Source organism: Pelophylax lessonae, assembly GCF_965119305.1.
Source record: "Pelophylax lessonae genome assembly, chromosome: 7".
Lineage (NCBI taxonomy): Eukaryota > Metazoa > Chordata > Amphibia > Anura > Ranidae > Pelophylax > Pelophylax lessonae.
This window is the reverse complement of record NC_138774.1, coordinates 268,342,097-268,368,016: the sequence shown is the minus strand read 5'-3', so window position 1 is coordinate 268,368,016 and position 25,920 is coordinate 268,342,097. Positions and strand designations below refer to the sequence as shown.

General features: G+C 43.4%; 1 protein-coding gene across 1 annotated transcript in view; it reads right to left on the bottom strand.

Annotated features, from left to right (window-relative positions):
- Window positions 1-25,920, bottom strand: part of COL27A1 (collagen type XXVII alpha 1 chain) — a 582,809-nt gene that overhangs the window by 293,439 nt on the left and 263,450 nt on the right. Inside the window, exon 16 of the mRNA XM_082264626.1 lies at window positions 17,394-17,438. Within this exon, the coding sequence (XP_082120752.1) occupies window positions 17,394-17,438 (45 nt within the window). The remainder of the gene's footprint in view (window positions 1-17,393; window positions 17,439-25,920) is intronic.

Genomic DNA, 25,920 nt, shown 5'->3' with positions numbered 1-25,920 from the left:
TACTATACTATGGACTCACCATATGTCAAAAAATATTAGCAACTTCTTAACAGCACTCAAACCCACCATACTGGCCTTGCCTGTTTTCAGTCAGTAAGTTCACATTTTAAACCGGTTCTCTGCAGTGTGTTCACATGACAAGCAACTGGATCCGCTGCCGCATGTTTTCTATTTTGCACTTGGAAATATAAGTGAGCTCATTTCTGTTTCAAGGTTAGCTTTTCTGGTTTTATGGCATATGAGCATATGTATATTCTAAATTTTAGCTATTTTTAGGAACAGGAAAGATAAAGGGTAAGTGTAATTAAAACATTAATTCCAGGTAGCCAAAGCCCATCCTGATCAAGAACTTTGAAAAAAACATCAGATGCAGACAAGTCAGACTTTAGGTTTCAAAAATCAAGTACCCCCCTGCTCAGCTGCTCCCAGCATGCAATGACATAAAAATAGCTGAATGGAGTGTTGGGGGAATGAAAGAAAGAAAGGTAAGTATGTGTGTTTGTGGAGATTTGCTGTAAAGCAAACCTGCAGACAGATCAGAACAGGAAAACATGAACTGTAGACCAGAAGAGCATGCAGATCAGAACAGAAAACACTATATAAAATGTGTACAAAACTATATCTGCACACACATTCATATATACTATGTATAAATATACAATAACATTCTAAAATTGCGGTTTTATTTACTAAACTTTTGTTCAAACATAAGAATCTATCAAAACACCTTTTTCGATAAAAAGGTTTGCAAAACAGAAACCTGAAAACCATTACCTTTGTTTCCCTGCAGCCACAGACCATTACAATTACATTAGCCTGACATATAACACAGGACTTCAGAGGGTGGAAATAACTATACATCTCAGTCTGTGATCCAGAGGAGATGAAAAGTTAATGGCTCTATGACATATATGACATAAAAGTGCACACACTTACACAATAGTGCCAATTCGGTCAGGAAACCTCCAAAAAAAACATGCAGAACTCAATGAAGAGAATGTCGCTAGAGGAAGATGAATTCAGTCCCTCAATTCTGTTTGTACTACGGATTCATCACAAAGTCAATAGAAAATCCACCACTATTCTGTACAGAAAAGAAGGCTTCTGCCTGACAAATACTACATTGTAGAACAGGGTAAAGGTGGTAAGCTATAGTTTAACATGGATTGATTTGAACCCTTACTTCACCAAAAAACTTTTCGTAATCTTCAAATGCAGTGACCACATTTGATGTTAATTCCAAAACTACCATCAGTGTTGGGTACTTGATTATAACACAAGTGTTATTATTTACACTTGTTGCTTAAAATTGAGAAACACTTTATGCAACTATAATGTAAATCGGATCATATACATTATTTCACACCAGGTGGCAAAGAAAACTATTTGTGCCCAACAAAAAGGTACAGTGTAGCTGCATATTTTGTGGTTGGTGACTGGGCTGTTATGAGCACTTGATGGATAGACCATCATGAAAGAACAAATACATTCTCTCCTCAGATGAGATCAATGACCAAACCGCAGAAAATTACGCTTGAAGCACAATATTTTTCTAAATGCGTTTTAACAACCAATTAATGAGTTTAGAAATTAGTGGGCTGCACCTCTAATACCCTACTCAATCCCACTATGTTCTTGAAGGCAACAAAGATAGTTCTCTACTGACCTAGCCAATGGAGCTTATGGACTTATAAGGCATTCTCTTTATCCAGTACAATTTTTTTTACCATAGTGGGTTTCCATTGGTTGAGAGAATTACACACCTGCTCTGCTTGTTTTAGAAGGAATCTTTTTTTAGGTCTACATTAGAGATTTGTAACTTTCAGATAATGAGTCTGAATTTCCAATGGAAGATATAGTTTAAGAGGTTCTAGCTGAAGAGGAATTTAGCAGCCAAAAGATTCCCTTTCATTAAATACCAAAACACCTCACTGAATGTTATTTAATTAGCAAGCATTGGATTGAAGGTCAATTACCTAGGGGAAAAATCCTTAACCTTCTGCTTTGGTAACGGATTTGGTGAATAACCAAATGTTACTTCATAAAGTGGGGAAAAACAACTGCAAATGTGCATTCAGACAATGAACAAGTAAGGGGAACTTGTATTGAAAAAGGGGGCTACAATTGCTAATCTCTCCTTTTCTGTTTCAATGTATTTATTGATTTTATGACACAACATAGGAAATCAGGAGCAAGCATATAGGTCGTGATCCGGTATTACAGAGAAATACAAAAGTAATACAAACAACAATCGTAGTTAAAAACCTTCATGCAATTTGGATGATATTGAAGGATAATTAATGCAAAATGGAAAGAAAAAAGGAGGGAAAAAAAAAGGATAAAAGGCCATATGCCGCGGCCTACTCAGTGTCATCCCAGGGTGGCCCAACTCCTGAGACCAACCCCAAAGGATAGCATCTGTAAGAACAAGAAAAAAAACAGGAAGAAAGTAGAAGGGAGTAAGGGAAAGTCAGAGTCTAGAGAACGAAGGAGAAATAGGGAGGTGGAAAAAAAGAACTCAGATACGCTGTCGGAAGCAGTCAGAGAAGGCCCGAACAAGCTGGTTGAAGCGAGAGAAACTCATAGAAAATCCATGGTTCCCAGACTTTGAGAAATTTAGGATGTGAGTCATTCACGATGCTAGACATCTGCTCATGGAGCATCAAGGCAGTTATATGTGACTTCAGCCCTTGAAAGGTAACGTGCAGGGTCTTCAAGGCCTGGGCTATGGTCTGTTTAGCAGAAATAAAAAGATAAGTAGCCAGCTTCTGCAGGGGTGCGTATAAGCCAGGATGATCTCTCCTTTTCAAAATGCAAGTTGTCTGGCTTTCCAGAACAACTATGCAGATCATTAGTTCTACTTATCTACAACTTTGCTGCATGCTTGCTCCAGGTCAATGTCTCAGAAAGAACTGAGGCCATAGAAAGCCATACAAGTCACTTAATCTAAGAGCTCCACAAACACTTGGAAAAACAACATGGCAGACAAGTGGGGTAGATGGAGCCAATATGCAAGACTAACTGTGGCCAAATGCTGAAGGCAGCAAAAGAAGTGCCATCTTTGGCAGTGTGAGGCGACAGCCAGGAAGATCAAGTTCATGGCCATGCCCCAGGATCTACACATGTGCATGAAGCAGTTCGTGGACCAGTACACAGAGTCAGAGCTGAGTGTGTATCCACGTGTGTTCGGTACTGCGCATGTGCATTAGAGTGGACTAACGTGCATATCTGGCACATTCTTTCAGCATAACATAACTAAAGGGAATTGCTGACTGGTCATTAGCTTCAGTGACTTGTGAGGAGATCTGCATCCTGATTATCCTGTGCTTAGAACCTGTTTTCCTCCTGACTCCACTTGATTCTGATCTCCTGTTGCTGACCTTGATTTATGTTCTGACTGTTCTCTGCCTGTCTGATATTAACTCTGGCCTAGCTCTTGACCCTGCTACTGCCTTCTGAAGGGGTGCCTCTTCTGCCCAGCTGTTGCTGACTCTGGCTCACTTTGACTACAGCTTTGATTCCTGCATCACGTTTCTGTGCTCCATCTGCATGACAGTATTCTGCACATATTCCAGTCCTGAATCCACAAGATTCCACCAATATTTAGACTATCATATTAATGCCCATAGTGTCAGGACCTACCACAGGCACCCTTGCCCCTCCTCGTCCTGCTACACCCCCTCACCAACTTCAGGGGGTATTGAACAGGAGGTTTAAGGGAAGCCATCTTGTCAGCTCAGCATCTACCAGGTATGTGACAGGAACTAACATCCCAAGAACATTCCAGTGCGTACTTACATTTTCTAATCTCAACTGGAAAACTAAGAGGTGGTGGCTGTGCACAGCACAATATAAAGTAACTCTCTTGGTGAAAAAATAGGTTATTTCCCTGCTTATCGTGGGGATATTTCCACCTCTTGCTACCATATCTTGTCTGCCACCAATGCAAGATGTTAGTGTGAACAGACACTATATTGAACAAGGCTTTTTGCCTAATCCATGCACTGCGATTGCATTGACCAACATAGCTCAAATCATATGATGTGAATAAGCCCTTTTGGCAAATGTATGTAAAGTTATGTTGTAAATGTATCTATAAACAGTATTACCTATTTGTTTAGGTAAAACATTTAAATAGCCATTACACCTAATTTAAAATATTTCAGTGTTCCTATTTGTCTTGGAGCTCCAGCTAGAATCGTCACAGTAACATGAAATTTTCACATACTGTAGACATGGCAGTCTAGTGTATCAACAGCTGTTACATGGCAACCAGTTTGAATATGGACTTTTCCAAAAAGGCACAAAAAAGTGGAGCTATAGGGCAGGTAGGCTACAAAATATTACAATTTTGTTCTTGAGTTTTGATTCACTGTAGGGTAAACCAATGTATCTATGTTGGTGATCATTAGAATCCAAAATGGAAAATGAATGAGTATGAACACCAAAAAGTACTTAAGTATTGATTAGCTTCTTCTCATTAGCACAGTATTCTAATATGCACTCCCTTGACAATTAACTGATCAGCAGATGTCTGAAAATGTCATCCCAGTATGTTATAATTCTCCATGCTACATTCTTCTTGTTTAATTCTGTCTCACATTTGTCTCCAATTGAGAGTAAGCAACCAAGACATGATTCATGGTTAAGAGGGGAAAAACCAGATTAAATGCTCCTAGTTCCCCTCCTCCTCTTTATTGGCAGCTACTTCAAGAACAGAACTCTGGAAGGCTGAAATTACAGAGACTTTCTCTATTACTGCTACTAGATGAGAGATGAACAGCATTACACAGGAACACAGGCCAAGGTCCTTGAGATAGGAAAACGCCAATGAGAGCCAGAAGCATTAGTTGAATGTGGAATACTAGGAGACAGTTAATTAACTCTAAACTACGGTATTCAGCAAGGGAAAACAACAAGAAAACTGTATTAGAAAGCTCCCAACAACTTTTTTCTCTAAATTATCTTCACACGAATCTGCTTCAATAACAGAAAAGGACCAATGATAGAGGATGCAATAAGAGTGCATTTGCTTCTTTACCACAAATTTTCTCATGAATGAGCATGTTTAATATAAAATTATAAATAAGGAACAGTGTTGTCAGCCTAGGACAGACAGTGTGTTTAGCCTACAAACACCTGCCCTTCTCCTTATCTCTGTAACATGGGAAGGGGAAGGAGTTCTGTAGTCCATGAAGGAGAACTGGGAAAGCTGTTTGAGATTTGTAGAAAATGTACTTAGCCTTAAAAACACAATACATGTTCAGCAGAGACCAGCTGAGATTCAAATCATGTATGGGCAGGCTGAATGTACCCAAGTTGATCGATCACTGGGAGAACACAATGGCTCTGCTGGAGGGATTCCTCCATCAACACTGACCTGTGCTGATGGGGGAATCGAGAGATTTTCTTGAAGGAGAGATTTTCTTGCAGGAAAGAAAATCACTCCATCTATGGCCTGCTTTAGGATTCGTAAACCGCAAAATAATTTGATTTTTTCAGGGATCTGTAAAATGCTTTTCTTGGGGTACAGTACAGGACACAGGTTTTTTTACCATAACTAATGGGTTATAGGGGAGGGGAGTGTCCTGTGCCTTGTACTGTTCTCCAAAAGAAAAAGGATTTTACAGGTAGGTAAAAAAAATCCAGTTTTCTTTATTGTGCAGTACAGGATGCAGGTTCTCACCATATAAATTGAATGCCCAAAACCGTAAAAGAGGGGAGGGTAACCAATAGGCAATAAAATAAATAAATAAATCTGACAACCCTCAAAGAACAAACTCTGGTTAACCTGGGTTCAAACAATGGCCTGCAAAACCTTGTGACCAAAACTGGCATCAGCCAAAGCATGAACATCCACATGGTAAAATGTAGTATGCACTTAAGACCATGTAGCAGCTTTGCAAAGTTAGGCAACCGAAGCACCCAAGACATGCCAACAGTTCTAGCAGAATGAGCCTTAATCAGAATGGTATACCATGAAATGCCTAAGACATGCCAACAATTTTAGTAGAATGAGCCTTAATCAGAAAGGGAGGCATAAGCTCCAGGAATGAGCAGGTGAATCCAAAAGGCAATTGTGGATCTCCTTAGCAAACAACTACGTTTGACCTCCTAATGCAAAACAAAAATCAAACTAAATTTTCGCACCATGTCCATACAAAGAGCGGCTTCCTTACGCCCCATTAGGGATGGGCACAGGAAAGGCAACAATATCCCCATTTAAATAGAAATCTGAAACTACCTTTGCCAAAAAGAAAATATTGGAATGAAGCACCACTTTGTTCTTATGTAAAACAAAAATCGTTCTTTGCAGGATCGGGCAGTCAATTCTGAAACCATTCTGGCAGAGGTAATAACAAGGAAATCCATCTTTTGAGCAAGGGAGGACCCCAAATCAGTTCTAAGGACAGTTTTTGTAGGATAGAACATATCAAGGAAGGTCCCACAGTGTCACTAGAGTTAGAACAGGTAGGGCAATATGATTAAACCCATGAATAAAAGGTTTCATCAAAGGGTGCAAGGTCAGGAGGTCTGTGGAATAAATGTTCTAGACTTAAGAAGTGTTGGAATGACCGATTCAGAGATGCCCCTCCAGCAAAGGACCTGGGCCTCAACATCCATGTCATTAAAAAGCAAGCAACCATGAAGATAGATGATGCATGAGGCCTTGAGATAAAAGATCCAAAAAGTCGAGAAGGGGCCGGGGTGGTTGCACCAACAAGTGAAGGATGTCTGAGAACCAAGCCCTTCTTGGCCAATTTAGGGTCACCCGGAATACTGCGGCCCTTTCCACCTCAAACCTGGGAAGCAACCGTGAAAATAATTAAAGCAGGGGGTGGGGAGGAATGCATAAATCGGATTAAACTGATCCCACAGAGTCACCAGTGTCCATCATGAACACTGGAGGGTTCCTTGTCCCGCACACAAATTGGTTCGGTTTTCCATTGAGCCTGGAAACCAGAAGGTCCACATCTAGCACCCCCCAGTGAGAACAGATTTCCTGAACACCTCAGAGTGCAGTGACCATTCCCCCAGTGACAGTTCGTCTCCTGAAATTTGTACAGTAAAATTGAGCTTCAAAGCTTTTTGCATCCCCCTGGTGGTTTACACAAGCCACTGTGATAGTTTTGTCAGGCTGTATCCTGACCAGAAGAAGTTCCTTGAGAAGGCCTTTCCATTGAAGAAGAGACCGAGGAATTATTCTCAGTTACTAAATGTTATTTGGAAGACAAGACTCCCTCTGATTACAAGTTGCCCAGCCTGAAAGGCTGACATCTGTGGGCAGAACTCTTCAGGCCAACATAAGGAAGGAACAGCCCAGTTCCAGCGACAGACTTGATGAGGGAGTACTTCGCCCTGGAGGATAGGTTAATGGGGTGATCCAACGACAGTGACAATTTGTTCCAGGCTGCCAGAAGAGGTCTGGAATGTCACTGAGCATACAGAAGCATCTTTGGGAGGTGGGACAGACAATGCATCAGTGGTTGGTTCAGACTGGGAATCTCAGACTCCCGGATCCATCCACTACAGCAAGCAGGGATGGAATTGCGTCACTGCTTGCTGTAAGAATCTACAGCTGGGTAGAGACAAGGCTTGTGGCCGGGGGAAATACATGGCATATCACCCACTGGTCTTACAAAGCAGTAATCGCATGCAAGAAAGCCTATGATTCAAATAATGCACCTGTATTTTCTCAGAGAAGATGGACAGGAGAAACAATTAAACAGCATATTTGCTGAAGGCATGAAACCACTAGCAATTAAACAGAATAAAGTTACCAGAGTGCAGCTTTAATGCAGAAGCTGACCTCTCTCCCAGGAGAAGTCTGTTCAGGTAACCTAGGACATAAATCCCATTGGATCTCAGTACAGCCAGTACCGGAGCCAAGACCTTTGTTAAGACTCAGGGAGCCATGGCTAAACCGAAAAACAGAACCACAAACTGAAAATGGCTGCCCTCCACTGAAAAACAAAGAAACCATTGATGTGGAGGAAAAGTCAGGGTACACATCCTTGATATTGATTGATGACAAGAATTCCCCAAGCCCCAGGGCCACTATGACCAATCTCACAGATTCTCATGAATTTGTCACCTTCAGAAAAGGATTGAGGTCTATAATTCAACCTCCCCATCCAGTTTGGGGATAGTAAACAGATTCAAGGAGAACCCTGATGTCTCTTGCCCTTAGGAACCAGGATCGCTACACCCTGGGGCAGATTTTGAGACAAACCCTTTCACAAATCCTCCTGACAAGATGAGGAAGGTATATTAAATGAGGTGGAGGTGTATTTTGAAATTCTAGTTTGTAAACCCAACTTAGTGGGTCAGGAGGACCAGGGCTTGTGACAAAAGGAATTGTCTGATTTAGTCTTGGATGTAGAAGCCTGCAGGGAAGGAAAGGACAACTATCTCCGAGGGGAAACCTGTTTGCCCAAGGAGGTCCTCATCTTCTTATAGGTGGGAAGAAGTCTTCTTTTTTTCCACTCAACCTTCTTGATGTATGCATTTAATGATTCCCCAAACAGAAGTTGCTCTTCAAATGGCATCCATTTCAGTCTTTTTTTTACAGGCTGGTCATGCAGATGTGAAATCTGATGGAGCATACTGTCCACGCAGTAAGGCAAGGCTGCTGGAAATTGATCCAGCTGAAGGTGGAGGGAGGGATTATCTTTAATTCCTCTAGGTCTTAGTCAGACAATGGACGTAAGAGCCTGACAAACTGCCATGGACCCCACAATAGACTGAGTGGTAGGCCCAGTTAATAAAAATTAAGCCTTGAGCAAGGTTTCAAAATGCTTTTCCAGATCTCTAAAAGTAGGCAAGTCCTCCGCTGGTACCATTATTTGTTAATTTATTGAAAAATAAGATAGCTGCATCTACCTCAGGAACCACCAATTTTTTTGTAATTTTCTTTGTCCAGAGGGTATTCTTGTACAAACTCCCTAGGAGAGACATATGCCTTTTCTGAATGTTTCTAGTCTTCAAATAAACCATCCTTGACTAGTTCATGCACCAAAAAAAAAAAAAAAAAGTATTAGCAGGTTTTTTCTCTTTGCTAGAGACTAAACTGACCATCTTAGGATCCTCAAGAACCGCGGAATGCCTTTTGAAGACATCTGTGGACCACTTTATTAGGTATCTCAATGGTATCTTAGTTTAGAAGAAACAGAAGCAGCAAGACCTTCTGCCACAGACAATTTGTCTGAATCAGAACAGGAGTCTTTCCTGGGCAAATTCTCATCCAAAGCTTTTCCCAATCAGGGCTCAGTATAAGTTGAATGTTAGAAGCAGGGCCGGGAAGCCAGCCGTGGTGTCCTTAACAACCGATGAGTCATCAGCTCTCAAGGTGTTTTTCCACTGACAGCTGAAAAAAAAAAAAAAGGGATCCCCCCCTCACGTGAATGGGTATCGGGTAAATCGTACCCCTACCCATTTACCAAAAATGTGTCAAAATGTAATAACCGCAAGAAACAGTTTTTGACAAGTCCATTATTAAAAAATAAAAAAATTGTTTCCCTCGATGTATATCCATCATAAATTATGACTCCAGCTAGACCCGGAAATAAAAAAACAAAACAAAACGCTGTTCTGCCATCTACCCGCTCTGTGCTTTGACAGTTCTTATATAGGCAAGAGGCAGGGTCACCCAGCTACGTCACCCAGTGGCACCGCCCCTTTCTGACGTCAATTTCATATGTAGCTGAAACAGAAACAGCTGTGTAGGAGGCTTAAAACTAGGTGAGGAACATCCAAACTCTGCTACTAAAGCCCCGTACACACGTACCGATCGTCGGCCGACCGATCGGCCGTCTTTTGTCTCCGGGCTGTCGTGTCCGCTGAAAAGTGCAAAAGACTGCACACAAATTTTGTCCCCAGACTGCAGAAGTGATGTCATGTGATGGTTAACTTTCCCTGTGTTTTTTCTTTTCTGAGCATGCCCAGTCTTGCAAATCACCTGTCTGTCGGCCGAATTCTGTACTGACTGGCGAACAATCGGGCGTTCTGGTGTCGGCATACAAAAATTTTAATGCTTGCACGACAGATTCTGTTCGGCCGAAAGTGCGCTGTCGGCTGTCGGAAGCATCATACTAACAAGCCGAAAATCGGCCGATCGGTCGTCGGCCGAATCTTTTCGGCCGACAATCTGCACGTGTGTACGGGACTTAAGTTGAGGGTGTGGAAAACAGTTTAATTTACAGGTCATACACAAAGGCAAGACTGAGCACATCAGCAAGTCCAAAGGTTGTTATACTGCATTAGCAAGGTCTCTCCCAGGCAAAGACTTCAAAGCAGACTGGGGTTTCAAGATCTTTTGAAGAAATATGAAGAAACGGGCAGCTCTGAGGACCATAGGTACAGTGGTTGGCCATGAAAACGTAATGCCGCAAATTCATGTTGATCATGCTTACTTCTATTCAACATCAGAAAAAACCCACAGTGCCCTCAATCCAGAACTGGCAAAAAGCAGTGGGACCCAGGTACACCCATCCACTGTCCAGGGAAGTCTGACCAGAAGTTGTCTTTATGGAAGAACTAAAGCCAAAAAGCCATACCTCCAACGTGGAAGCAAGGTAAAATATGTGGCTGTAGCAGGAGGCAGTTTGTTTGGTGAAGGGCTAGAAAGTGGTACAATAATGAGTGCCTGCATTCAAAAGTGAAGCGTGTGGAGGCTTGTTGCAAGTTGGGGGCTGCATTTCTGAAAATGGAGTTGGGAGATTTAGTTAGGATCAATGATGTTCTTGAAAGAGACCTTTTTTTTTTTTAGAATCATACTTACCTAGGTGGATGCAGCATCAGTTTGATGCTGCGTCTGTCCCCCTGTGCCTTTACCACTGAGAACCGAGTGATCAAACACCGCCGATCGCTCAGTTCTCACAGCTCCCTGAGCAGAGAGCTACTGACTGCCCCCCCCCCCCTTTCAGACCACTGTCAGCTGAAAACTGATCACAGGAGTGCGGAAAGAGCCGCACTCCTGTGATCCGGAGAAGTACAGCCAAATGAGCTTTGGCTGTACTTCTCCTTTAAAGCTCAAAATACAAGCAGATACCTATCCATCATGTCATACTATCAGCGTTCTGCAGCAGGACAATGAGACAATGAGCCAAACATACAGCCAATGTCACTAAGAACTGTCTTCAGCATAAAGAAGAACAAGGAGTCCTAGAATTGATGGTTTGGCCCCCACAGAGCCATGATCTTACAATCATTGAGTCTGTCTGGGATTATATGAAGGGATAGAAAGATTGGAGGCAGCCTACTTCCACAGAAGATCTGTGGTTAGTTCCTCAAGATGTTTGGAACAACCTACCTGCCGAATTCCTTCAAATATTGTGTGCACGTTTACCTCGAGGAATTGATGCGGTTTTGACAGCAAAGAGTGGTCACGCCAAATATCGATTTGATTTGGATCTCTCTTCTGTTCGTTTACTTTCCATTTTGTGACATGATACAAGAGACTAGGTGACATTCAAATACCGGAGCATGGCAAAAATGAAAATGCCGATCACTGCTACCAATCAGAATTTAGCTGTCATTTTCCCACTACAGGTTGGAAGATTAAATGAGCTGACCGCTTGGGTGTTTATCATTTCTTCCTGGAATTATTTATTAGGCAAAGTACTGTAAATATTCAGTTAAATCACAAACAGCAAGTCAGCGAAAATCTCTTCCAAGGGGAACATCTTGAAATGTTTTAATCATTATGGGCCTTGTGTATAAAAAATGTCTGAAACAAGAGTGTGAGTAATTACCTACAGCATGCAGATACAAACTTTGTACTCTAGCTTACGTTAAAAGAAATGACAGCTGAATTTCAATTGGCTGTGTAAATGAGCAAAGACTTTGAGTACTTTAAGTCATGTACTTAAAGGGAACTCAGTAAGGTTATATCTAGACCACTGTTCCTGATCTTTGCTGACAGTATTAGGACAGGAAATGTACCAGGGGATTGGAGGAAAGCTAACGTGATTCCGATATTCAAAAAGGGGCAGAGCCATATCCCGGGAAATTATAGGCCTGTCAGTTTGACATCACTAGTATGTAAACTTCTGGAGGGGATGATAAGGGACTATATCGTAGAGTTTGCTAAAGACAATATCATCAGCAATAATCAGCACGGGTTTACAAATGGGCGTTCTTGTCAAACCAATCTCCTAGCATTCTACGAGGAGGTGAGCTGTGAGCTAGATAGGGGCAGACCAGTAGATGTGGTGTACTTGGATTTTGCTAAGGCATTTGATACAGTTCCCCACAAGCGCTTAATTTATAAAATAAGGTCTGCAGGTATCGACAGCAGGGTTTGATCTTGGATACAGAATTGGCTTAAAGGGCGTGTCCAAAGGGTGGTAATAAACAGCGCATACTCAGACTGGTCTGAGGTAGTAAGCGGGGTGCCCCAGGGCTCAGTCCTGGGACCAACCTTGTTCAATTTATTCATAAACAGCATTGAGGTCGGGATCAGTAGTTCGTTATCAGTTTTTGCAGATGACATAAAATTGGCCAGGGCAATAACTGCACAGCATGAAGCAGATATCCTACAGATTGACCTGGACAAAATAACGGAGTGGGCAACGACATGGAAAATGAGGTTTAATGTGGAGAAGTGTAAGGTTTTGCACTTGGGGACTAAAAACATAAAAACACAATACACGTTAGGAGGGGAACCCTTGGGGGAATCAAAAATGGAGAAGGATCTGGGAGTCTTGGTTGATGATAGATTAGGCAACAGCATGCAATGTCAAGCGGCAGCTGCCAAAGCCAGCAGAATATTAGCATGCATAAAGAAAGGGATGTATTCCAGAGATAAGACTATAATCCTTCCACTTTATAAAACTCTGATCCGACCGCATCTGGAGTATTCTGTCCAGTTCTGGTCGCCAGTCCTCAGGAGGGATGTGTTGGAGCTGGAGAGAGTCCAGAGAAGGGCAACTAAACTGATTAGGGGATTGGAGGACCTTAATTATGAAGAGCGTCTGCAATCGCTCGATTTATTCTCCCTGGAGAAGAGACGCCTGAGGGGGGACATGATAGCAATTTATAAATATCTCAATGGGGATCTCAGCTTAGAAAAAAAAGCTGTTCAGTCGAAGGGGTTGCATGAGGACAAGATACAATGCGATTAGAGGAGAAGCGTTTTAACCTCAGGCAACGTGGGGGGTTCTTTACTGTTAGGGCTACAAGATTTTGGAATTCTCTACCACAAGAGGTGGTTTCTGCGGGAAGTATGGCGGCTTTCAAAAGACTCTTAGACGTACATCTCAAGGATCAGGACATTCAGGGCTATGTGAGATGATTACAGTCACACACACCTACACAAGTTGAACTGGATGAACTATTGTCTTTATTCAACCTCACCTACTATGTAACTTTGATACACTATAGACTGCCTTACCTTTTTCATTTGACTAAAAGCACACCTTGCAAAACTCATGGTATTCCCATTTATTAGCCCTGCACCCTTGTGGAACAATACTAAAATACAAAAAAAAAAAAAAAAGAAGCAGTGATGTTATTCGACCTTCCTGTCCGATCCTAGAAAAGTTGAGGATCCCAACTCAAATCTCACAAAAATGAACTTCCTTTTGCATAGTGCATTTTAATTAGATTTGGGTCAGCAGCTTTTGCAACAACTTCACTATCGCCTAAATCTGGTCATAAATATATAGATTTCTTTCAGCCTGTGGGGTAAATGAAAGGAATCTAAGATTCCAGGCCCAGCCAGCTGTCAGATTTTTTTTGACTGGATGAAGGCACTGGTCAGTCGACAAATCTCCATCATGCTCCCTCGTCATCAATCCTTGTAGAACAGAGCAGTTCTCATCCAAACTATGGTTTTGTTTTGTTTTTTGGTAAGCTTCAGTGTCAAAGGGGTGCTGAGCATACCTGGAATGATGAGGTCACTGCCCCATGTAACAATGCTGATTAGATCTTAGCACTAGGCTATGGGAGAGGTCAACCATTTTTCCTATCTGGGAGCCCCACAAAATCTGTTTTAAAAAATCATGTTTTATGCAGGGAGCATCTATGACGCAGGATTGATAGAGCACTATGGGTTTTCTAAAGAGGGCATTCAGAACAGTTGCTTTGCCTTCAGTCTCACTCTGTTTAACTGAAAAACTGAACAGAGCCCTCCGAACAGGTTGGAGGGGAAGGTAGATCGATGAGTTACAACTCCACATATTGTGTATTACTGCTGATCACACTGGTGCATAAAAAAAGGGTGACTATAATGCAGCCCAGTTCAGCCCTCAGAACAGAGCTCCTGTGAAACTTTATTAATTTAAGGCTTCCCTAAATTGCACAGGAGTATCGATATCTCCACTTTATAGAAAATGTTTTGTGGGACTTGGGTGACCATTCTCTTTTCTCAGTGAAAAGGGGGAAGAAGTTCTGGGCAGTAAAATTTTGGTCAGGCAAGTCACAAAAGAAGCAGTGATGGGTTCCAGTGGTAAAAGGGCTTGGAAGATGTCTCCTCATTATTTTGATTGATTATTTAGAGGGAGCAAAAGTTTGTGGACAACCATTAAAATGGAGTTTAGGTGTTTCCAGTGAAAAGTACTGTTAAATAGCATACAAAAACATTGCAGACAATTATGCACTTGCAACCTTGTGAAAACGGTTGGGGAAGGCTCTTTCCTGTTTCAACTATGATTGGGCCCCTGTGCTCCATAAAGACACGGTTTGATGAGATTGAAGTGGAGGACTCAAGTGGCCTGCACAGGGTCCTAACCTCAACACTAACAAATGTTTTTGAGATGAATTGGAATAATGATTACAAGCCAGGTCTTCTGTTCCAACACTGGTATCTCCTCTCAGTAGTTTTTTGGCTGACTGGGTGCAATTTTTCACAGACATTACAAAATCTTGTGAAAAGTATTCCCAGAAGAGTAGAGGCTGTTGTGGGTACAGATAGGGACCTATTCAATAATAATGGTGCCAACAGTTTTGATATGTGATGTCCATCAAACTCATAGGTGTGATGGTCAAGCGTCCACAAACCTTTAGGCCATGTAGTGTGTTCTTATGCTAGCATAATAAAAAGCAAATTCAATTTTTATAATTTCTTTTGACAAAATTCCTAAATGCATTAAAATAATGATAATTTTAACAAGGCTGAGGAAATAATAAAAATGACAGTTTTTCTCATGAATAAGCACCTAATGATACCCTAAACATCAATGATTGGGTTTTAGAGGACTTGTTACTCTATGTTTCCAGACTTTAGAAGCAGGTACATGAAGGTAAAGGGGACCATTTTATATTCCGGCTTCACCGCAAGGCAAAGATTAGAGGAAAAGCAAGACTGAAAACAAACCGCAACAGGCCACAAAAATTCTCATGTGCTTTTGAAGAAGAACATCAAGCTCTGGATGCTATCCAACTAAGTCCAGAGGCGTTTACAAAAGTAATACATACGTCATGTTTGACGAGAACTTTCATTCATATACCTGTAGAAGCCTCAAGCTGGATAAATGAATTTGCCTGGACACCCAACCCAGTTCCCTATTACATGGTTACAAATGATGGCATTGTAAAAAGTTGCTCTACTTTTAACACGTTTGATGATTGCATCAAACATATAACTCTGCAGAAAGTCATGTGTGTTATTTGGTCATAAGGCATATGCATGTACTGATTAAACAGCAAGTGCTAATTTCTGCACAACAGGGGCTCATTTCTATGTGCATGTGTAGAGTTGTGAGCATAGACACTTTATGATACGTGCAAGGGCAAGAATGCTCAAGTGCATAAGCATGCATGGGCATGCCCAGTGATAGGCCCCATGACCTATTTAATCCTGACATCTGCCTAGCCTCATTGCTGGATTGTCTTCAGTTCTGGTTCCTCCATTCTGAGTTCCAGAAAGTCAGCTTACCCAGTTACTGATTCAGTAACGCCTGACACCCCTCTTTGGATCAACCATGTCTGGACTTCTGACCACGATTCTGCCTCCTGACTTAGTACCTCACCGTCAGCACGTTGACGACTCCTACTACCAGGGGTGCTTGAACAGGAATTATGCTAAAGTCCATCCCTGTCATCTTACACTCCACAGTCTGGTATGTGACAGGGTAATTCACAAAGCATTCATATGCATAGCATATGCAGTTGCTACACAAGCAATGTTGTTATTCATTTTATTAAAAATTACCTTTCCTTTTCAAGCTGCAGCCGGTCTAATTTTCTTATTCAATGCAGTAAGGCAATTTAAAGGTGTTCTGTACATTGTTGCTATACAGAACACCCCCAGAAATGTATTTTCCTGCTTGTGTGATTGGCTCACTGATTTTCTCAGAAGTCTGCACTAAGATACAAGTCAAATTTTAGGCACCCCCTGTAACAGGAATTTAAGTTTTGGTAAAATACTTCTGAAGGGTTAAATACTTATAAACAGATGCAGACACTGCAGCTTTCCTCAATGGAACACAGAGAGTGCACAAGATGAATGAAAAAAACTCTAGTTCTACACAGCAACAAAAAGGTGGGAATATGCTACAAAGTTTGACAAACTCTCTGCAATGTACATTGTTTACCCAGCGGGGAATATTTTTTCCCCAACAAAAGTGGAGGTATTCCAAGTATTTACAAGTACATATTCTTAGGCAGTAAAATCAGCTTTAAACAAGCCATCAATGTCCTTTGGAGCTGCAGACACAGTGGAGCAATCTATCTTGTGTTCACAGCAGAAGTAAAGAAGTCATTCTTTCAGCAGCTCAGCTCCCTCTGTCCTTCCACTCAAGGCTGATTCAGCAGCCTGCCAAACTCCAATGCAAACACAGGAGCTAAGCTCCTAATGCTACATTCATACAGGCGGGCAGGAACAGATAGTTTGCTGGATTCAGAGGTGGCTGAATGTCGCATCTGGATGCTGCCACACTCATCTGGATGCTGCAACATGATAAACCGTGATCAGAAACCCTAGAGAAATGCCAACCCTAAATGCGCACTGTGAGTCCAGGGTCAATATTTGTATCTAACCATTTGGATGAGCGGGTACATGTGAACAGCTGTGGCTAGGAAATTATAATTTTAAGAAGGAAGCCAGAAAGAGCAGCCCCTATAATCTTCTCATACCGTGTACTTCCTGCCACTGATGACTTCCTCTAGAAAATGGTAGCTGTCAGACTTGCTTGGCTTCAGTACTTCCAAGTCAATAAAGAAGGGAAAGCATATAGCAAATAGGCATCACAGAAAAGTTCAAATTCCTTGTCCCTATGCATGTTCTTAGGCCTATGACTGACAGCAATAACATCAATGAAGCCAAAGTATCAGCATGTTCAGAAAAGTATTTTGGTCTGTATCTACATTGTATATACACTAATGTTCAGAATTGGGGCATATTAGAGTCTTTGCATGCAAAACACAATGCAGTAAGGGAGTATTCTGGTCACCTTATCACCTTTCAGTCCAGATTCTCCTGGGTTCCCCGGCAGTCCCTGTAAAAAATAAAGACATTTACATTTTTAAAAATGGGATGCTAATACTGGTCAGTTTAGTAGTATAGAAGGAGTAATTTAAAAAAAGATAGAAATGCAACACAGAAGAAGCTTGTGCCATGACTGCTCCTACCCTCAGAGTTTATACTTGGTCTTAGGCTGGTCATATACACATCAGTTTTCTAGCAATTTCATCTAGGTTTTCTTCCAGCAATCAAATGAATTTGCTATATATACAGTATCTCATAAAAGTGAGTACACCCTTCACATTTTTGTAAATATTTTATTATATCTTTTCATGTGACAACACTGAAGAAATGACACTTTGCTACAATGTAAAGTAGTGAGTGTACAGCTTGTATAACAGTGTAAATTTGCTGTCCCCTCAAAATAACTCAACACACAGCCATTAATGTCTAAACCGCTGGCAACAAAAGTGAGTACACTTCTAAGTGAAAATGTCCAAATTAGGCCCAAAGCGTCAATATTTTGAGTGGCCACCATTATTTTTCAGCACTGCCTTAACCCTCTTGGGCATGGAGTTCATCAGAGCTTCATAGGTTGCCACTGGAGTCCTCTTCCACTCCACCATGACGACATCAAGGAGCTGGTGGATGTTAGAGACCTTGCACTAGTCTACCTTCTGTTTGAGGATGGCCCACATTTGCTCAATAGGGTTTCGGTCTAGAGACATGGTTGGCCAGTCCATCACCTTTATCCTCAGCTTCTTTAGCAAGGCAGTGGTCATCTTGGAGGTGTGTTTGGGATCGTTATGTTGGAATACTGCCCTGTGGCCCAGTCTTTGGAGGGAGGGGATCATGCTCTGCTTCAGTATGTCACAGTACATGTTGGCATTCATGGTTCCCTCAATGAACTGTAGCTCCCCAGTGTCGGCAGCCCCAAACCATGACACTCCCACCATGACTGTAGCGAAGACACACTTGTCTTTGTACTCCTCACCTGGTTGCCGCCACACATGCTTGCCACCATGTGAACCAAATACGTTTATCTTGGTCTCATCAGACCACAGGACATGGTTCCAGTAATCCATGTCCTTAGTCTGCTTGTCTTCAGCAAACAGTTTTCTTTCTCTTGCTTTCTTGTGCATCATCTTTAGAAGAGGCTTCCTTATGGGACGACAGCCATGCAGACCAATTTGATGCAGTGTGCGGCGTATGGTCTGAGCACTGACAGGGTTAGGTTATAAAAAATATCCCAAGCTTTGAACATCTCACGGGGCACTGTTCAAACCATCATCCGAAAATGCAAAGAGTATGGTACAACTAAAAACCTACCAAGACATGGCCGTACACCTAAACCGATAGGCCGGGCAAGGGGAGCATTAATCAGAGAAGCAGCCAAGAAGCCCCTGGAGGAACTGCAGAGATCCACATCTCAGTTGGGAGAATCTGTCCACAGGTCAACTATTAGTCGTGCACTCGACAAATCTGGCCTTTATGGAAGAGTGCCAAGAGGAAAGCCATTGTTAAAAGAAAGCCATAAGAAGTCCTGTTTGCAGTTTGCATGAAGCCATGTGGGGGACACAGCAAACATGGAAGGAGGTGCTCTGGTCATACGAGACCAAACTTGAACTTTTTGGCCTAAAAGCAAAACACTATGTGTGGTGGAAAACTAACAGTGTACATCACCCTGAACACACCATCCCCACTGTGAAACATGGCAATGGCAGCATCATGTTGTGGGGATGCTTTTCTTTAGCAGGAACATGGCAGCTGGTCAGAGTTGATGGGAAGATACAGGGCAATCTTGGAAGAAAACCTGTTAAGAGTCAGCAAAAGATTTGAGACTGGGGCGTAGGTTCACCTTCCAGCAGGACAAGGACCCTAAACTTACAGCCAGTGCTACAATGAAAAGATTTAGATCAAGGCATATTCATGTGTTAGAATGGCCCAGTCAAAGTCCATATTTACATCCAATTGAGAATCTGTGGTAAGACTTGAAAATTGCTATTCACAGATGCTCTCCATCCAATCTGACAGAGCTTGAGCTAATTTGCAAAGAAGAATGGGCACAAATGTCACTCTCTAAATGTGCAAAACTGGTAGTAGAGATATACCCAAAAAGACTTGCAGCTGTAATCGCGGGAGTTCTACAAATGATTGACTCAGGGGGGCTGAATACAAATGCATGCCACAATTTTCAGATATTTATTTGTAAAATATTTGGAAAACAATTTATCATTTTCTTTCCACTTCACAATTATGTGCCACTTTGTGTTGGTCTATCACATAAAATCCCAATAAAATACACTTACATTTTTGGTTGTAACATGACAAAACATGTAAAATTTCAAGGGGTATGAATACTTTAAGGCACTGTGTACTTTCAACAAAATTAAACTTTTATTCTCAAAAAGAGATCCATCTTTGCCATTAAAAAAATGAACCTAATCCCATAATAAAGAAAAAAATTTCCACTGCATTTGTGAGGAAGGCTACGGGGCACCCAAGAAAGTCCAGCAAGCACCAGGACAGTGTTCAGGGTGCCCAAGAACGTTAATTCAGCTGCAGGATCAGGGCACCACCAGTGCAGAGCTTGCTCAGTAATGGCAGGGGGCAGGTGCGAGTGCATCTGCATGCACAGTGAGGCAAAGACTTTTGGAAGATGGCCTGATGTCAAGAAGGGCAGCAAAGAAGCCACTTCTCTCCAGGAAAAACATCAGGGACAGACTGATATTCTGCAAAAGGTACATGGAATGAACTGCTGAGAACTGAGGTAAAGTCATTTTTATGATGAATCCGCTTTCCTATTGTTTGGGACATCTGGAAAAAACCTTGTCCAGAGATGAATAGGTGAGTGCTACCATCAGTCCTGTCTAATGCCAACAGTAAAGCATCCTGAGACTTTTCATGCGTGGGGTTACTTCGCAGCCAAATGAGTGGGCCAGTCACAATTTTGCCTAAGAACACAGCCATGAATAAAGAATTGTACAAAAACATCCTTCGAGAGCTAATTCTCTCAACCACCCAAGAACAGTTTGGTAAGGAACAATGCCTTTTCCAGCATGATGGAGCACTGTGCCATAAGGCAAACGTGATAACTAAGTGGCTTGGGGAAGAAAACAGGAAATTTCCCAGACCTTAATTCCATTGAACTTGTGGTCAATCCTCAAGAGGCGGGTGAACAACAAAAACTCCAAGCATTAATTATGCAAGAATGGGTTGCCATCAGTCAGGATGTGGCCCAGAAGTTGATGGACAGCATGCCAGGGCAAATTGCAGAAGTCTTGAAAAAGGGTTAACACTGCAAATATTGACTCTTTGCAAAAACTTTAAGTAATTGTCAAAAATAGCCTTTGACACTTATGAAAGGCTTGTAATTACACTTCAGTATACCATAGTAACATCTGACAAAAAGATAAAAAAACACTGAAGCAGCAGACTCTGTGAAAATTAATATTTGCGTCATTCTCAAAACTTCTGGGCAGAACTGGACAGTCTATTTAACATGGTTTCCCATTGGTTTCTCCATTGAACTGACTTCAATGGAGTCGCAAAAAAAACACAATTGTTGCATTTTTTATGTGTTTTGTGTGTCCCCCCCCCCCCTTTAAAAACACTGTATACAACTGATTGCTAAGGAGCAGGCCAGCCAGGAAGCCCTCAGTCATCAGCTGAATGTAAAAAAAACAAATGTGAATTTTTGTACTTATTGTAAAATCTATTTCTCGGAGTTCATCGACGAACACAACGCCGCAGAACAAAAAAACATCTGGCTACGCCCATGGGCCATCCTCAGCTGGTAAATAACCACCCTCTCTGCTCTAGGTAATCAGTTTAGTAGCAAGCAGTATTAGAAGTATCAGAACTTCATAGAGGGGTGGGTGCTGGGTCCGTCGATGAACTCAGAGAAATGGATTTTACGGTAAGTACAAAAAAATCCAATTTTCTCTTTTATTCACCGACGGACACAGTGCTCCATAAATCATAACTAGTGGGACGTCCAAAAGCACTGCCAAAAGGAAAATGAGGGGTGGAGAAAATAACCCAAGACTAAACATAAGAGCCCTTAACCAGAACACAGGAGCCTTAACCGGGTCACAGAAGCCCTGTCTGAAAAATAAAGGTTTAAAGAAAAAACACCCCTCAAGAGTGAACAGCCCCTCAAACAGCAGCCTGTAAAACATTGCAGCCAAAAGAAGCATCGGCAGATGCCAAAGTATCTACCTTTTTTGTGAAGGTATGCACTGGCGACCAAGTGGCGCCATGCACACTTGTGATATTGAAGCCTGATGACAGAAGGCCCAAGAAGCACTCAGCGCCCGAGTAGAATGCGCCGTGACAGGGAAAGGTGGAACCTGACCTTTAATGGATTAGGCCTAAGTCCCCATCTGTCTGATCCATCTGTAGATGGTACCCGAAGAAGCGGCCAGCCCTTTTCTTGGTCCGTCCATAACTACAAAAAGCGATTTTGACCTTCAAAAAGACTCATTAGCTACCAGATATACCTGAATCACACGAACCACTTCCAAGGTATGCAAAGCAAATTCCTAGATCAGCCCTTGGGACAACTGGTCTTCTCTGATAGGAAGCCCCCAAGGGACGTTTACAGCTACCAGGATGATTGGAAGATCCTCGCTCTTGATTCCTCACAGGAACTGCGGAAGAAGCCTTAGCCGAGGAGGATACTGGCCTTACCGTGGCCCTTGGACGCCTGCCGCGTCTGTCAGAGGACCCCGTGACCTCGTCACGAACTTCAGTATCCTCCTGTAGAGTCAAACCTGCTAAAGGAGCTGCATGTAAGACTGTGCAAACAGAAATGTCTTAAACGTGGATTCCACCAGATTCAGAACCTGTATACCAAATGGGAGAGACAACTATCTTTGTCACAGCAGCCAGTGAATCACGGCCTGTGATCCCTGACGTTTGTGCAGAAGAAGGACCACCCTGGTTAGAAATAGAATCAGATCTAGCTAGATCAATTCCCTGGACAGAGATAGGGGGAACCTTAGGTAGTTCAGACATCTCCTGAACCTTTGCAGGAATTAAATCCACACAAGGAGACTCAGGACCTAAAAAAACCTGAAAAGAACAAGCAGTCACCCTTTCAGGGTACCCCCAAAAGAAAAATTTTGCGGATCTCCTTGACGCTCATCAAAGAAGTCCACGGGGCTGGAAACCAGCGAACATTTCTCCCCACTCCAATAATGGCTGAGGGAAGACTTTCATGCTGAAGGAGTCTTGTCTGCTGGTCCGGGGAAGCTAGCTCTAGGCTTACCAGACCATGGTCTGCACGCGCCTAATCACCCCTGCTGAAACAGAAAGTGTGGAAGGCACAGGAGCTGTATCCAAAGCTACATCACAAACAAACTGCAGCCCATGGACCAACTGGTAAATCAACATAAGCAGCGGAGATCTGCTCTACCCCCAGGCACTGGCGCAAAAGCTTGGCCCATTCAGTTAGGGTCTGAGACACCAGGGCTGAGGCAAAAACTGGCCGCAATTCCAAACCAGCCATAGTAAACATGCTGCGTGCCACAGCCTCTGAAAAGTTGGGACCCCTAGCACCTACGGTCGCCCGCCCTGCGCGCCAAGCTCTCCCAGCTGCCTTGGGGGTGAGGGCACCCCCACTCATCCGCCCCCATGGCGGGAGGGATAGTGTGGGTTCGGGGGAGGCGGCCGCCCACGCTCCCCACGTCCACCCTCGCACGCGATGGAAGACAAAAGATTAGCTCAAGGGATGACTTTCAATAGATCGCAGCGAGGTAGCTGCTCTGCTACGAATGATTTAGTACTGGGATCCCAACAAACATGCGATGCACTCTGGGAGAGAGGTGGCCCGGGTCCTTAAAGGACAGGGATTCCTCTACTGGCATCATGATTGCTTTATTCAACCTGGAAACAGGAGGGTCCACCACTGGTGGACTAGCCCACTTTTTCCTCAAAATGGTAACGTACAGCAAAACGTTTGGGGACCACAAAGATTATTTTGGTTGTTCTCATTCCTTACAGGAAAAAATGTCAAAATATGGCACATAAGGAAACATCTTTGGAGTACCATGCGACTTGTGCGTACCAAACGACACAGCCACGTCCATGGCTACATCAGCCGCATGCTTTATTTTTAAAGTCTCACGCACTGTAGTGATAAATGCGTCTACCATGCTGCCACCATGGAGGAATCATCCTCACTGTAGGATGGATCAGGGGGTGTGATATTAGGTCCCCCTGGACAGGGCGCGTCCACGGCGGCATCAGGCTTAGAATCAGATGAGACAGCCTGAGCAGGGGAAGGCGGGGGATGCTTCTTCCTGGGCCTTTGTCCACATGCCACTTCCACCCAGGACACTAAGGACTGCAGAACTGCCGTCAGTGCAACCATGGGAAGCTGGGGTTCCGAGGGACCTGCCACTTCCATGAGGGGGTCAGTGGGGGAGATGTGACCCTGAGGCTCCATAAGGAAAGGAAGACCTTGCAGTACAAAAACGATCTTTTGGCACCACTAAAGGATCCCCTCAAGGCTCAGGGTACCTATCAGCAGAAAGAGAGATAACAGGAAGAGGAAACTAAGGAGGAAGAGGAGGAGCTTTGGCATCCCACGAGGCTTCATTTGTCTCCAGCATCTCCCAAACTAAGGGAAAATGGCCCCCGTGTCATCATCCGGTTACACAAACATAGCTGCCAACTGGAGACCAGCAGACTAAGGGAAAATGACTAAGGGAAAATGGCCACCAACAGCTACAAACACTAAAGCATGCTGCCAGGATCTTTCCTGCACCCTCTGCAAGGGGACCCCCCCCCCCCTGAAGGAAGGACACACATTTAGGGATTTAGGGGAGACTCTACACTGGGACTCCCCTGCACTATACCCACACTCCAAACAGCAGGCCATGCACCTAGAGGTCTCCTGCACTGGGACCCCTCCAGACTACCAGGGCGTGACACGCACTATCCCAGGACCCTTACAGAGTGGGGATAGCGGGGTAGACCCCAGGGGTCTCTGCTGCATTTTCTGCCCTGGGACACCCACCAGACTGGGGGAAGCCCAGCTCAGTGAGGGATTTAAAGATCGGAGGAGGGAACCTGCAGGCAGGTCCGACATTCCATGGAGGTTACCTGCTTCCACCCAAAAAAAAAAAAAAACACCAAAAGGGGAGAGGGGGGACTGTACTTAAACTTCCATGGTGCGGGTTACGCTCCAGACAAAACTCTTCACCCCTGAAGTAGGGGAACTGTCAGCCAAGGGACCGCTGTGACTCAAACCCAAGCCCGGTCATACAGGACTCTGCGAGACGTTTAACTTGCGGGCCAGCCTCTGTCCGTGAGGCTATGTCGTGGCTGACCTAGTGCGTAGCTGCAGTCTGCACGCACTCGCTGGCTGGGCTGGGGGGACCACTGGATCTTGATTATCCAGCCCGTCGCCCAGCCCGGCAATTGTAGATGTCCCGGAGAAAAACAAAAAAGATCTAAGGAATGAGAAAGTTGCTAGGACCAGAGATTCCAGCCGGAAGCCTAGGTCCATACTCCTAACTAGACAGATTAAAACTGATAACCTAGAGCAGAGAGGGGGGTTATATACCAGCTGAGGACGGGCCATGGGCGTAGCCAGGTGTTTTTTGTTCTGCCTAGTCCTACTTCTGGAGGAGGCAATATAACCCACTAGTTATGATTTATGGAGTGCTCTGTCCGTTAATGAACGAAAATGAAAAAGGAATTGCAGGCAAAAAAAAAAAAAAAAATTGTGAAATAAAATTGCGTGGGGTTCCCCCCAATCCTCTCTCCCAATCCTCCCGGCAATGTCAGCTGGCGGCCCCGCCCCTTAGCTATTTAAGAAATGCCACATGGCAGAGCAGGCAGACCGCAGAAGTGTTCGTCATGAGCGGAGCTTTGTTTTGACTGACGATGGATCCACATTAGGGAACATTGTTTTTATTATTTTTAATTAAAGGACTTGTCAAAAGCTCTGATATTGTCTTTATTCACTTTTACACTTTTTTAGTGAATGGGTAGGGGGTACTATCTACCCCATGCTCATTCACATATGGGGGGTGGGATCTGGGGGCACCCTTTGTTAAAAGGGGTTTCTAGATTCTGAAAAGCCCCCAGCCTACAGACCCCCACAACCACAACCCTTGTGGGGAGGGTAAGAGGCTCTTGTCCTCAACATGGGGACAAGGTGCCAAACCCCCCATGTTGAGGGCATGTGGCCTGGTATGGTTCAGGAGGGAAAGGGGGTGGGGCGATCGCTTGTCTCCTCCCTTTCCTGACCCTCCATGCTCGAATAAGGGTCTGGTATGGATTTGGGGGAGGGGACCCCACGCCTTTTTTTTTTTTTTTTTTTTTTAGCATTGGATTACCCTCCAAATACATACCAGCAGACCCAAAGGGCTTGGTATGGATTTGGAGGGGCGGAACCCCATGTGGATTATTTCACACATTTTTTTGTCAGCAGTTTTTTTTTTTGAACCCCGCTGACAGCTGATGACTCATCGGTTGCAGCAGCCAGCTTCCCGGCCCACACC